The sequence below is a fragment of the Synchiropus splendidus genome, chromosome 19 (genome assembly GCF_027744825.2).
Source record: "Synchiropus splendidus isolate RoL2022-P1 chromosome 19, RoL_Sspl_1.0, whole genome shotgun sequence".
Taxonomy (NCBI): Eukaryota; Metazoa; Chordata; class Actinopteri; order Syngnathiformes; family Callionymidae; genus Synchiropus; species Synchiropus splendidus.
In genome coordinates this window covers 15533507-15548006 of record NC_071352.1, presented here as the reverse complement: position 1 = coordinate 15548006, position 14500 = coordinate 15533507, and the positions used below count along the sequence as shown (strand labels likewise).

Here is a 14500-nt window from a genome sequence, read left to right as displayed (position 1 = left end):
CAGTTTGGGAATTGGAGCACACACCCATGTTGTCCATCTGAATCTGGAGTTTCTCGCAATCGAGAGTTGTGTTGGATTATTTGGTTACACGAAGTACCAAAACAAGACGGTGTTATTTATAGACGTGTCACGATGGGTAGCGCTCTGCAACCTGTCGCCCCCTGCTGGTAGTAAATGGTGTCATCTTCAAATTACTTGGAATTAACTTTACTTTTAGAATTTACTCTATAAATTGGAGCTGTTGCCAGGGGAAGTAAAGGTATTACACTTTTTATTTATCCCACGTTGTCTGAAATATTAATCTATTTGTTATGCAGTCGTCATGCGCCTGAAATTCATAACTTCATAACACATCAGTCATATACGAAACCATATACATAAACGCTGCTTATGATTGCATTTGTGCATATATCTTCAGTTTATCTGTGTAAATGTACTTCATTGACATTCAAATAAATTTCCACGCAACGATTCGCTTCGGTTTTTTCAACCGTTAACTGTGATTTGGCGACATCTAGTGGTGAATGCGCGCCTGGCGGTGAAATGCTGGCCAAACCTCCACAAGCAAAATGGCCGACAGTAAACTAACTGATAACACAGCGTCTGACAGCCATCGATGGGTTTTGCATGTTTTGTTTACAGCTTGAACTCTGCAGTCACGCTCGACCAGACTCGCCTTTCCGCGTTGTTTTTTTCTACGACTAACATCTCGCCTTCGGTGATGTCATTTCTTGTCCATGTTCGCCCTGAACGCCTCGAAGAACTCGTTTGCTAAGCTAGCTAGCCTGCTAACCGAAAGGGTTCTGCAAGGATTTTTGCACAGAAGCACTTTATGTCCCATGTGATTCCCAAGGTGAGTTTTCGAAACGTCGTCTGATACAGTTTGAGTTATTACTACGATTAAAGCCTTCGGGTTTGTCAAGCAACGACGTGATGTAATGTGAATTCCGTGAAAACGGCAGTGTAGTTCGTCATTATATCAAGGCCCTGTCGAACATTACTTATGACCCTCTCCGTGTCTTAATCTACGTCTTCCGTATTTACATGCTCGCATTGTATTGATGTGCGTAGTTTGGTGATAAACATCTGTAGTTGGTCGCTGCCGCGGACTCAGCGGTCTCCTGCCCGCAGCCCAAGCGCCTTTCTCCGGGTTAGAGACGCCGCTCCGTCCGACTGCGACTTACCACACTATGAGATACGGACAAGTCTGCCATTAAATTCAAGTTCCTTATTGCCATAAATGCTGTTGTCCTTGGTGTATTTCCTTTGCGTGCAATCTGGATTAATCTGGTTTATTTACATCACACGCCGTTAGCACGTTAGCACTGGTGACGTGTGATAGCAGGCAAAACATTCTTGTTTAAGACCACATACTAGCTAACGTGCTTTCTCCGTATCACCGTTACCAATTGTAATCTGGTTTTCACCTGCTTCAGTCTTTTAAGCCTCATATTTGCGTTACGGCTGCCGTATGTTGACGTCGAGCAGATGTTGCGTCCTCCACCAGACTGGATTGGATTTATCGCGCTGTATGTGGGATTAGCCTGCCACCGGCAAAAATCTTTCAATAATCTATAGGATTTCTTTTTTTCTGCGACGTTTACTCGGTCCCAGATGTATCGGCGTCACTCGTGTGTGTCTGTTGCTTTGAATCGTTTGCTGGTTAATGAATTATGCAGTGAGAAGCGAGGCTAGCAGGGGCTGTTGACAGGCTGTCCGCTCTGGTTAACATCCACTCAATCCACAACTGTCACTGCAGGAAATCCCGATAGATCCCCAGCAAACTGCACTGCTGTGTTGTTATTGGTTTATAGTGTTCAAACGATAATGTCTTAACTCGGTTCCTAAATTGACCTTGTATGCGGCCTGAAATCTTATCAATAATACAAGTTTGGTTTCAGCAGGCAGGAGAATCAGGAAAGGGATCAGCGGTTCATGGAAGACAAGAAAAAGAAGAAAGAAGATAAGAAGAAAAGGGAAACCTCTCAGAAGGTACACAATGTTTTTGCTTGTACCCAAAGTCAGTATCTCTGACCTGCAAGCTGGACAACTCAGCATATTTCTGGCTAGCAGCAACCTCGGTGCTAGTGAATTGGCGTGACCTGAGGTTAATCTATGTTGACTGACTTGGCTTGAATTGACTAAATAACAGCCGACTGATGCAAAAACAGACTGACCTCGGTCACCAGTTTGAATTGTCACAGTGTTTGAAGCTCTGGAAGAGATTCTCTTGTTTTGTTTTTTTTTGCATGTGTGTGTGTGTGTGTGTGTGACTTTGAACAAAGTCTAAAACAAACTGGGTCTATCCTGTTTGTCCTTCACTGGGTTTTTCCCCCCAAGATTGTGATCCATTACCTCGTAAGTCACTTTCTCTGCCGCACACCTTGATCTTGAGATAGAGCACTTCTGTTCATGCTCAGTGGAAAGCTGACATTTGTGTTCATTGTGGTTCATAGTTTTAAAATGACATCACATTGGCATCCGTCAGCTGAAAGACACATACACAAGGACACACCCATTCCTCAAACCTTCCCCACGTGTGTGCTGAGATGTGGGTCAAAACAGGGGGGACCATTAATGTAAGTAGTGTTGGGGTTGACGTTAATATTGTGGGTCAAGACAGTGGCTGATGAGATGGGTTCTCTTTGTCCGGCCACACAGAAAGACAAACGATGAAACGTCGCGTTTCTCACACCAAGTCAGTCACTCAGAAGTTTAAATCACGTCTTCATGATGGAATGTCACATGCTAAGTGTTCTGCACATCAAGGTCGTATTTCCTACACCTTGTTTATGCAAGTTTGTTTCAGTTTTTGGTCTTTAATTCTTGCTTGACTTGACTCAATTTCTTTTGTCTTTGGCTGTATATTCCAGGTGCCAGACCAGAAAATCAAAGGTATGTCACGTCGTTCATATTTGATTCCCATTTTAAACCCTTAATGAACAAACAATCCTCGCTTATCTTCATCAGTGCCAGAATCAGCGAAGCCCACCTGTCCCCAGCCTCTGTCCGCCCCTGGCTCAACGTCCCCTAGCCCTGGCCCCGTTACCCCCTCATCCCCCAGTCCTGGTGCCGCTGGGGTTGCCACACAAGTTCCTCTGGGTGGTGGGAACAATGCAAAGCAGCGTACTGCTTTGGCCAACGGACAGCCCTCCTCCCCGTCTGGAAGTCAGAACACCCAACAGCAGCGATACATGTCCAGAGAAGTTCCACCAAGGTTTCGCTGCCAGCAGGACCACAAAGTGCTACTGAAGAGGGGCCAGCCACCGCTCTCCTCCATGCTGGTTGGAGGGGGAGCAGGAGGTGGTGGCAGCGGAGAAGAGAGTTCAGGTGGAGTTGAGGAAGGCCGTACCTGGGGAGGTCTGGCAGAACAAGCGGACAGCCCAAACGCAGCTACAGCCGCTGGTGAGTGGGTTGGGAAAGTGTTGCAAGTCCTTTGATACCCCTTTTATCCCTGTAACAATATTTTTTTTTCCTTAGATTCCAACCTGGCCTCATCATCATCATCATCATCATCATCATCATCATCTCTGCTCCCTTTCGCTTCATGTGCATCCGCTCTGTCGCCATCATCTTCTTCTACTAATTCTACTTCAACTTATGCAAATTCCACATGGGGGGCAGGCTCCAGCAGCCAGTCCTCCTCTCAGGGCTGTGGGAAGTTGATTGTGGACGGCAGTGACTCTGAGGATTGGCCTAGTATCCAAGGTACAGCCAAAACATGTACTGATGTGGCAAGAGGCAGAATGCAGGAACAGGAATGCCCTGGCAGCAACAATAGTGCCTCATGGAGTGATCGAAACACCCAGCAGAAGGGAGGTGCGGTCGAAGGGGGAGCAGGGAACATGGACAACCCTCCTACATCTAGTTCTTCTCCGACTTCACTGCTTAATGAATGTGTTAAAGCAAGCGGGAGTGTGTGGGGTTCCACCACTTCCTCTCAGTCAGAGCCAGGACTCCGATCTGCGGCATTATACAATTCCAAAGTCTCCCATATACCCAGTGGGTCTCAAGAGAACCCAGTGGGTGGCAACAGTTGTCTCCCTGGTGCCAATTTCAACCCTAATGTGAATCCATCTGCTTGGCCTTCCCTTGTCTCAGAGGAGACACCGTCTGCAGTAAATAATGCTCGATCTGTCCACTCGTCCAACACATCAGTATCCTCCTTCTCTGGCAGTACCGCACTCGTTACTGATCCGACTGGGCTTCGAAGACAGTGTACAGAGACACCCACGGAAGCCAGGACCGGAGAGCAGCCCTTAGGAAACCCAGCGCTAATAGGAACAGGCGCAGGACTACAAGGTCCCGGACCAAATCGAGAAGACGATAATGAGAGGGACAATGTTGAAGGGGAATTGCACTCTGGCTCTTTGTCTTCCTCCTCTGGTGGCTCTTCCTCTTGGAGATCCATGCCTCCATTGTCTGTTGATCCCAGCTCATGTCCCTCACAGGCAGAGGGGTGGGGGGCCGACAGGACGGGAGCTGGTGGGTCCAAAGGTAACGTGTGGGGCTTCGGAAGCCAAAATGACAAGAAAGGCTGGGGCAGGGAAAGTGATGGCGGCTCAAATACACTTGCAGTATCTCAGGGAGCATGGGAAGATGAGAGCACTGAATCAGAGTGGGGCAGAACTGTGGAATGTGTGGGTTCAAGTAACTTGGCAATAGGAAGTGAACGAGAAGGAGGCGAGAGCAGCAACAGCAGCAGTAGTGGGAGTAGCATCGGTTTTGGGGGCCGCATGTCACAGGACTCCACCTTGCCCAAGTTTGCAAATATGACAAAAGCATGGGACAATCAGAAAGGGACAGAGAGTGGTGAGGGGGAATGGGGTGGCGGAGAGGGGCACAGTGAAAGAGTTGGAGGAGGAAGTCCTCCTGTTACTGGTGGAACTACTTCTGGAACTGATGGAGGGGTGACTGATAGTGGACAGAAAGAGCAGCAGAACTCTGCTGTTCCCTCCTCCAACCAGACCTCGAATGCTGAAGTGGCCTTACAGAGTATGCTCAATCGATCTGACTTGGATCCCAGAGTTCTGTCCAACACGGGATGGGGCCAAACCCAGATTCGACAGAATGTTGCTTGGGATTTAAACACCACAACAGGCGTTGGGAAAAGGAATGAAAGAAGCACTTCATCTTCCTCTGCTTTCTCTTCAGAAACAATTGACACAGCTACTGTTCATGGTTCTGGGTACCTGTCAAGTTCAGTTAATAGTGACAAGTCTGGGTGTCACACAGCTGTTAAATCTATCCTTGCTCCACAGAGAGACAATAGGGATGTAGGTGATACACACTCTACAAGTGGATCATACACATCCTGTAGCACTATTAACAAAGCAGGAATGGTTGAAGAAGACATGGAGGGAAACCAGTTGCAAGCAGCTCAAGGCTGGGGGGATCTTCCAGCTGACAGCCAGGGTAAAGGATGGGGGACTGAAGAGAAAAAGTGGGGAGACACAAAGGGGGACAACTGGAGAGGTGATGGTGAACAGGGTAGTGGGTGGGGAGATGGTCCGGGGGATAAAGGGACAGGAGGCTGGGGGGGTAATGGAAGAGAAGATACAGGCAGTTGGGGAGGAGGCGACTGGGGACAAAAAGACCCTCTTTCAGTAGGTGGGTGGGGAGATCGACAAAACAGAGGTGGAAGCAATTCTGAAGAAGGATCCTCTTGGACTCATTTGGAAGACAGGGGATCAAGAAGAGACGGTTGGGGCTCAGGAGACTCTGGTGTCCCCAAGTCCCACCAGGACTGGAGGAATGATAAATCTCACATAGCAGCAGCAGTACCAATACCAAACAGCCAAGTGGCAACAATGAAAGTCCCAAATCAACAGCAGCACCAATCACAGGGCCCACTCTCCCCTGCAGGGCCCACCCCAGGGGGGTGGAACAGCAGGCCCAATGTTGGAGGTGGACCTCCACCTTCAAAAACCCAGAACCAAAGCACGGGGTGGACCTCGGGCCCTATCCCCAAACTATCCAGTGGAGGGGGTGACTCGGTTGAACCAAGTGGCTGGGAGGAGCCGTCCCCACAGTCAATCAGTCGGAAGATGGAGATTGACGATGGGACCTCTGCCTGGGGAGACCCTACTCGATACAACAGCAAGAATGTGAATTTGTGGGACAAGAACAGTGCAGCACATAGCCAAAGCCCCCATGCTCCACCACCTTCTCTCCAGCAGCCACCGAGAAGACAGCAGGGGATGCAGCATGGGAGGGACGGGAACCCAGGCAGCTCGGTTGGAGGTGAGCAGTTCAGTCGATTCACGTGTTTTTGAGATGTGTACACTGATTTTCAATTCCCATTTCATTGTGTGAGCCCTGACATCCTTGGCATCTTTTGTTGGGTACATATGTTTCTGCAGGTATGTGGGGTGGTGGTGGGCAGTCGGCCGATAATGGTACTGGTGCTTGGAATCCAGGAGCCGACGCAGGAACTGGGTGGGGGGATGCAGACGACTCTGGCAAAGCATCGGGCTGGGGGAATCAATCTCCAAACCCCAGTAAAACTGGTAAGAACTGAGATTCACAAAAACTAGCCAATCTATTGGCTGAATGTTTGGTTTCTGCAGTATTCTAAATGTGAAGTGGCTGAACTGGTTCGATTGTTCCATATTCCCTGATTTCCATGTTTCCCTACTGTGTGTAAATCTTTAGTGTGACCTTGTGCTTGTTGCTTTTGGAGGTATGAAGTCAATGGACAGCTGGGCTGGACGAGGGGATGGCTCAGTAACAGCCTCTCGACATTCAAGCTGGGACGAGGATGACGATGGCGCTGCAGGTGTCTGGAATAGCACTGGGTCCCAGGGCAGCGGCTCGTCCTTCAACTCTGGAGGCTGGGGTCACGGTGGAAAGCGCGGAAACGTCAAGGTAGGTGCTCTTTAAAGAGCTTTTCGGGGAGTCGGGGGGGTGTCAATACATCCAATTTGGTTTGCATTCATATCTTATTCTGCCCCGAAGGGAGGAGGAGGAGACGGTTGGATGAACCCAATGACACGACAGTTTTCAAACATGGGTCTGCTGGTAAGTTCTTCATTTCCAAGGAGTATTCTGTATAAAACCTTCCATAACCATGAAATATTGTGGCAGGTTGTTTGTTAGAAGAAAACGAGCAACATCACCGATGTTAAAACAGACTTCAATACTGCAACACCCAGATTCTAACTTTGTGACCTCATTTGTGGTGGCTGCCTCCCAGGGTGATGACCCAACTGCGGACAAGAAGATGGATGGAGACAAGCGAGGAATGGCGGAATACAACGGAGAGATGCGTCGGGGAGGAAGAGGAGGAGGCTACCGCATGCCTCCTTCCAAAGACATGGGCCCAGTTGACATGGGACCCTACGGTGAAAAAGTAAGCGTCCTGAATGACCTTTCATGCCGCAGTTTGACCCGGTCTTCACAGGACAATATTGGTAGCAGACTTGAAGTGTTTGCATGTAAGCTCAAAATAGTGAGGTGTCTCCTCCCCTTAAAATAGATGGGCAGTCATGGACTGTTCGGCGGTGGGATGCCTCAGCCCCGTGGGATGCAACAGCCCAGCATGCATCCCATCAACTCTCCTCAAGGGTTACGTGCTCAAGTGCCTCACCAGTTCCTGTCTGCTCAGGTCCGTTTTTCCTCTTGCATTGCTCCTGCAGAGAATGAATTCTGACCAAATTTCTGTGAAGTCAGGTGACCCAGTTAGCCTCATATTAGCTACTCTAAAGTTTGAACAAGGTTCTGCTCATGTAGTATAACTTCCATTGGCTTTAGCACTGAGAGTCTAATCAAACGGCCTCAATTCAGAATCGCAGATCAGATTAAACTAATATTTAATGGTTGGTGATGCAGCCGCGATGAGCCGTCTAAATTCACTGATCATTGTACAACAGTTGGGCTTCTTGCTCTGTATCGCTGGCAGTTATATGAAGAATTCCTGTGACAAACAGGTGCCGGGTCCTATGCTGAAGCAGATGCCCTCTCCTGGTGGCAGTGTGGGCGGAGTGGTTGGAGGAGTCGGCGGTGTCGGTGCAGTAGGAAGTGTTGGAGGTGTCGGCGGTGTTGGAGGAGGAGTGTTCCCTCCTCAGCTTTCCCCACAACAGCTAGCAATGCTCAGCAACATTTACCCACACATGCAGCAGTTCCATCTGGTACATGCCTAAAATTGATTCTTGTGATTGAATGCAATAGCCAGCAGCATGGTCTCTTGTTCCGGAGCTGACATGTCCTAAATTAAAGTGCTAAATGCAGAGAAACGACCTGAACTTTTTACTGAGGGTGGCCACTGTGTGGTGCTGGGTACATTCTTCTTACCTGCGTGTCTTCCTTTGACAGGCATGTCAGCTGCTGCTGCAGCAGCAGCAACAGCAACAACAACAACAGCAGCAGCAGCAGCTTCTCCAGAACCAGCGCAAGTTTCCACAGCCGCAGCCTCTGAGGCAGCAGCCCGACCCGCAGCAGGTGAGCTCCGCCCTTACTCGTGATCGTGCCGTGTTTGTATAGCCTCTGCTTCACAACATGCATGATTTGAGTGACCCTCCGTCCCTCCCGTAGAGCACGGCAGATCGATCTGGAAGTGGTGAAACGGACAGTCTTTTGAATGGCGAATTCAGTTTAGAAGTCATGTCAGACGGCTCTTTCGACCAGGCAATAGTTGTTAGCAGTTAGGGCAGATGCAAGCTCAGTCACCACCAGAGTCTCATGAGGAGTGTTTACACAGCAACTATCCTAACCCATGCAAGTGACAAATTCTATATGGAGCTCTCTGGTTCCTGTTTTCTACTGCCGAGACTTGAATGAGAAAGTTTGAGGTCCAAACTCTGCCTCCGGTTGACCTACAGCACTGTAAATTGCAGTCCTGCTGATGACAGGGGTGTACCATGTGAAACCTTGTAAATGAGATTGGTGGCCATAAACATCTGATCACTGTCAAGGTCTCAAACTCAGTCACGCCAGGAGCCAACAGTCTATGTCGGCTGTATAAAACGTGTGTTTGTTGAGGGCTCCATTAGCATTACACATTAACAGGAAATAGAGTCCAAAACAGAAAGTGTTTGTGCGAAGAAACCACTAGATCCACTGCATTTGCTTTTGTCCAGATGCTGCAAAGTGTTGGTAGTTAAAGGCTCTCATCTGTGGAAGGGCAGAATGTCGATTGTAACTAATCCGTTTCCTTTGATCTCATTATTGTTCCTCACAATCTCTAATCTCAGTGTTTCTCTTCTGTCGTGAAATGAAAAAGTGATGAAATAGTCAGTCATAGTGTTAAAGCGATTTCATTCTCGTGGTTCTTTTGGATCAGCTGGCCAGGATTGTGGCTCTCCTGCAACAGCAGAGGCATCAGCAGGGCGGTGGCTCTAAACTGTCCCCCTCTCACCTGGGAGGCGGTCTCCCGAAGCAGACCATGGTGGACCCCCTGCCTCACCCTGGTATGGGGGGTCCTCTGTCAGACATCCACGCCAAATCTCAAGGGATGTACTCTGGTAAGCAGTTGTTTTTTTTTTCGAGATTAATTTTCACTCTCTTCTATGTGATGTTGAAAGCGATTAACCATGAGTAGATGAAAGATTACAAAGCAATCTTCAGTGTCTCTCAGACATGATCACAGAAGTTAAACTGACACCAGCGCCATCCATTAAACCTGGCGAGTATTTTCTCAGAATAAATGAGTCAACTGTTGGTGAGAGGGAGGGACATGGACAGCTGCACCAAACAGCCATGCTGTTTCGGCTGTTTGGCTCATGTTAATTGGGTCAAAGGTCGTGGAGAGGTTTTGGAAGAGTCATGGAAGGCTGTTGGTGGCTCCATTGTATTTGCCTGAATCTTCAAATCAGTTGACAGTTTGTGTTGGGTTTTGGGGCAGGAGTCGCGCCCCTCTGCAACATGTCAGGACTGGAGCTGGGCCCAATGATGGGGGGCATGAAAGACCCAGGAGGCGGGCAGCAGTCCCGTTTCAAATGGATGATGGAGGGACACTCTCCAGCACCGTCACCTCCCGACACAGCTCTCCACAAGAATGGTAGGTGAACAGATGGGTCGGTTATCAAGGTCTCTTAAAGGTCCCACCCCCAACCTCACCTCGCAGACGGTTCCTCTCGCCCCGCCATTCACAGCGTTTACCAATGAAGGTCTGAGTCAGCCTGCGTGACCTGCTTCTCCCCTGTCAATTTTAAGGTCCCTTACCTGGCATGCTGAAGGGGGCAGGTGGCTCCTCGTACTCCCAGTACGAAATGTTGAGCGGCGATGGTTTAGGTATGCCTCCTCAAGGCTCCGCTGACAACTGGCACCGCACACCCGGGAGCAAAATGGGGCACAAACCTGCCAGATCCAGCTGGCCACCCGGTGAGCTTCCGTTTTTGGATAATCAAGTCTGCAGTGAAAATGGTCTGCTTAAGAGCCAAAATATTTCAATAAGCAGATCAGTGTTGTGAGTGATGAGGTGTTGGAACAAGGTCATAGCTATGTATTACAAATAGTGGAGCTACAAGTGTCAGTCAGTGGTGATGTTTCTTCCTCTTGAATGGCAGAATTCCAGCCTGGCGTTCCCTGGAAGGGTATTCAGACGACCGGTGACCCGGAGTCCGACCCTTACATGACCCCCGGCAGTGTCCTCGGCTCCCCTGGACCCCCGACCCTGAACGACTCTGACCACCAGTTATTACGAGACAACATTGGTAACCAGTGTTCAGTTTTAGCACTGATGGCAAAGACTAGCTGAGTCAGACCTGGCTGTGGTGGCGCCAGTCCACTGGCTGAAGCAGATTATGGTCCATTGTGTTGAAGAGAATCTGAGATGATAAGGCTGGTGTGTTGCCTCAGCTTTGTTCTAATGCACAGCCAGAGCTTTAACCAGAGTTGGTGCTCTGGTTGAGTAAGAATAAGCTAAATCAAATGTGCAAATTTAGCTTTTAATTGTGCGTTAAATCCAATGGCTATTTGGACTTATGTGTGTGTCTGTGCTGCAGGGCCAAACCCCTCCCTCAACACCTCGCTGCCTTCACCTGGTGCCTGGCCCTACAGTGCCTCAGAAAGCCCCATCAGCAACGCTCACAGCACAGGTGCGTGGTGAAGCCTCTTCTCATCCGAAAACACTGCTCTTCATCCACTGCTCGACCCCTCTCAGGAAAGTACTCGGAGTACAAGCCCAGCTGGCCCCCGGAGCCCATCGGACAAAACAAGATGTGGAAAACCAACCGCAACAGCTCCCAGCTACCACGACCGCCCCCCGGCTTGACCAATCAGAAGCAGGCCACGCCATCTCCCTGGGGAGGTGGCGGTCCGAGAATGGCCCGCGGCTGGGGAGGCGGCGGGATGAACCCAGAGTCCAGATTTGGGCCAGGTACACTTTGACTCCAGCATCTCTCGCGCCGCACTGTTTTTGTTTCGCTTGGCTCTGGGATCGGGTTTGGAACACGTCAATAGCGAAGGTTGCCAACATCAGTCTCATGCTCACACGGGACACTCTTAAATTCCTGTTTGTCTTGGACCGTTCTGGCGCAGGCACGACGTGGAGCGACGGCGGCGCCTCCAGAAGCAGCTGCTGGTTGCTCCTCAGCAACCTGACTCCTCAGGTATGGACTTAAGATGATAAATGGCTTATTAAAATATGGCTTATGTATTAAGCTCATGCAGTTTTGCCTGGGATTATTTGCTTGTGGAAGTTTAGGGTAGTTGGTTGTCATCAATGGCACTAAATGTGATGGGGATTTGTAAATAAATCCTTCTGAAGTTCAAACTCAATCCATGAGACGACACTGCTCACTCTGCTCTTGATTAACCCTCTTGTTGTGCAACTTCTCCACGTTTGGGGAATTATTGTTGACGGCTTTCATTTCCTGGCAGATTGACGGCTCCACGCTGAGGACGATCTGCATGCAGCACGGCCCCCTGCTGACTTTCCACCTGGGCCTGACCCAGGGCAGCGCTCTCATTCGCTACAACAGCCGACAGGAAGCAGCCAAGGCCCAGAGCGCGCTGCACATGTGAGTCAGCGACCCGAGTTTTAATCAGTGTTTTTGTGAACCCGAGCTCTGTGACGTCTCATCCTGTTCCTGCACTGTGCGTAGTTGAACGTTTGGAAGCAGGATTTCGTTGACTCCACACGTCTTTTTTGGTTGCTCACTGTCTTTTCACCTATGTTCTGATCTAAAGCTGCTTTCTCGCCTCACAGGTGCGTCCTGGGAAACACCACGATCTTGGCCGAGTTTTTAAACGAGGAAGAAGTCGCTCGCCATTTTGCACATTCCCAGGGAGGAGGTGCGGACGGGTCAGGCTCAGGAGGGACGGCGGCAGCTGGTGGGACCCCAGGTTCATCTGGGTCCGGCACGACGGTGGCCAGCAGTGGAGGGAGCTCCCCGGGCAGTGAGAGGACAGCGGCTGGGGCAACCCCTGGGGGGAACGGCAGCGGATCAGCGACAGCAGGAGGAGGGGCAGCAGGAGCTGGGGAGAGCAGCGCAACCGTCCTGGGTGGAGTACGATCCGGCTCCGGTTGGCAGAGCCTGGAAGGATCCGGCAGCGCCACTGAAAACGTCTCGACCCAAGGACCAGGGTTGGGAATGTTTTCACAGTGGAGCACCAACGGGGCTGAAGAGGACGGAGGTGTCGAACCCGCGAGGTCCGGCCTGTGGGGGGGGATGACGGCAGGGTACCCAAGCAGCGGCAACAGCCTGTGGGGGGCGCCACAGGTGGAGGAAAGGCACCAAATGGACAGCCCTGCGGCATTGTTGCCTGGTGACCTACTTGGAGGAGGAGCCGACTCCATCTGACCTCTGTAGGTTTGGACTCACTGCTCATTCATACACTGGGATACATGTGTACTTAAAATAGCACACACACAGACACACACACACACTTGCATATGCATATTTGTGTGCTACTCATTTAAACACGTGGTATGCATATTGTCGTGCACACATGAAGCAGAAATGTGAGACGTTGCTTACACACATTCTCGTGGCCAGACTTAAGCTATTATATAAAACAATTGCAGGGACTGTTAGATGTGTATTCAGCCTTTTTTCCACAGATGAAGATTTCAACTGCTTAGACTTGAAAATACCTGAAAATTAAAAAAAAAAATTCAATAAAAAAAAAATATTGGTCTGAAAGACGCGACTGGATGTGCTTAGTAACTAGTGGACTTTTGGACAGATTCACACACTCACGGTCACACGCTCACCAAAAACAAGACAAGCCTTCTGACAGACGGGCACTGTAAACAGCATTACCTTCATCCAGAACTGAACCACCACGTGAGGTGAAAGCGTAGTTTGTATTCATGTTCCGAATCCAAACTCATGCAAACGGCTCTGGCCCGCAACAGAACTGTATCTTACTGTCGACGTATGTATGGATGTTTGTTTCTCAAACAGTGAAAATATTGTAATTGTTTTCAAAATGCTGACCTCCTACTGTTGTATCACTCTGTTATTCTCATGTTTGTTACTGTTGCAGTGATAAATGTTCAAATGCTGAGGCTACGTTGCATTTCTCCGTGTGCAGTATCGGGGCACACGGTGCGGACTTGAGTGAGACCAAGTAGGTGGATTAAACCACCACCGTTGATGTGTGTGTGTATGAGAGAGAGTGTGTGTGTGGATCAAGTGTGTGCGCGCATGTACTGCCTGTCATAAACATGGGCACGGCTGCTTACTCTCCAGAAGGTCTATACAATATATTTTGAGTGCATCAGTAAACTGCTGACTGTGTGACGCGATTAATGGCACTAATGCTTTTTTCCTCTCTCTTATTTGAAGTTTTGTTTTTTAGCAAACTTGTCTTTTCTATTGTCTGACCTGCAATAATAAAAAAAAGAACATTTTAACGACACAAAGAGCTGAAGGCATGTATGTGGAGAGAATGGAAATGCCAAAATCTTATCAAACTGTGTGGCGTGGGGGAGGGGGGGTTGTTTACAGATGCAGAGTTTGAATTATCGTACGTTTTTAATGTTCCGTTGTTGTGTACTCGTTTTAAATTAAGACAGGCTTTAACACTCCTGTTCAGTGTTTATTTTTTCCGTTTTGAGATTTTACAAAGGAAAACTTTATTTAAACATAAGAACAAGATAATAAAGATTAAAGTATTGGCTTCTACGTTGGTCTTGTCTTTCTGTCATGTGGAATGTCTTGGGGAGGCTTATGTGCCGAAGGAAGGATGCGACGGCGAGGAACAAGGGCCCTTCCATCTGTCGCTGCCGGCCTCGACAAACCAATCCTATTTAACACCCGCGTCATCCCGCTGTAAGCCGCCTCCCGACTTATGATATGATTCAGCGCCTCTCATCAAATTCTGCCCTGATCGATGCAGTGACACAGACAGATCATCAATCCAGTATTGGTGCTAATGAGATCCTCCGAGTCTGGGATGGTATTTGGTTTCACAGTGTGACATGTTCTGTTGGGATCATTTCCGCTCGAGATTGGAAGAGGAACTCCACCTCCTCTGTCTTTGGCAAAACTGGACACGTTTGGCACCATTCGAGTTCTCGCTGGCTGTGTGGAAGTCGTCCGACAGGTGGCGC

General features: G+C 49.2%; 1 protein-coding gene across 2 annotated transcripts; it reads left to right on the top strand.

Annotated features, from left to right (window-relative positions):
- Nucleotides 1–562: 562 nt before the first annotated feature.
- LOC128751142 (trinucleotide repeat-containing gene 6B protein-like) lies at nt 563–14072 on the top strand. Of its 2 annotated transcripts, XM_053851978.1 has the most exons (21): nt 563–853; nt 1905–1992; nt 2874–2895; nt 2971–3405; nt 3481–6243; nt 6363–6509; nt 6683–6867; nt 6958–7020; nt 7196–7351; nt 7478–7606; nt 7929–8129; nt 8314–8439; nt 9281–9461; nt 9842–9997; nt 10153–10320; nt 10506–10652; nt 10944–11036; nt 11102–11317; nt 11479–11549; nt 11821–11960; nt 12149–14072. In XM_053851978.1, exons 2-21 carry the CDS (start codon nt 1936–1938, stop codon nt 12741–12743), a joined length of 6051 nt encoding a protein of 2016 aa, XP_053707953.1. In that variant the 5' UTR covers nt 563–853; nt 1905–1935; the 3' UTR covers nt 12744–14072. The 2 variants fall into 2 exon arrangements, with proteins under 2 accessions (XP_053707953.1, XP_053707954.1); XM_053851979.1 differs by lacking the exon at nt 7929–8129.
- The last annotated feature ends 428 nt before the right edge of the window (nt 14073–14500 follow it).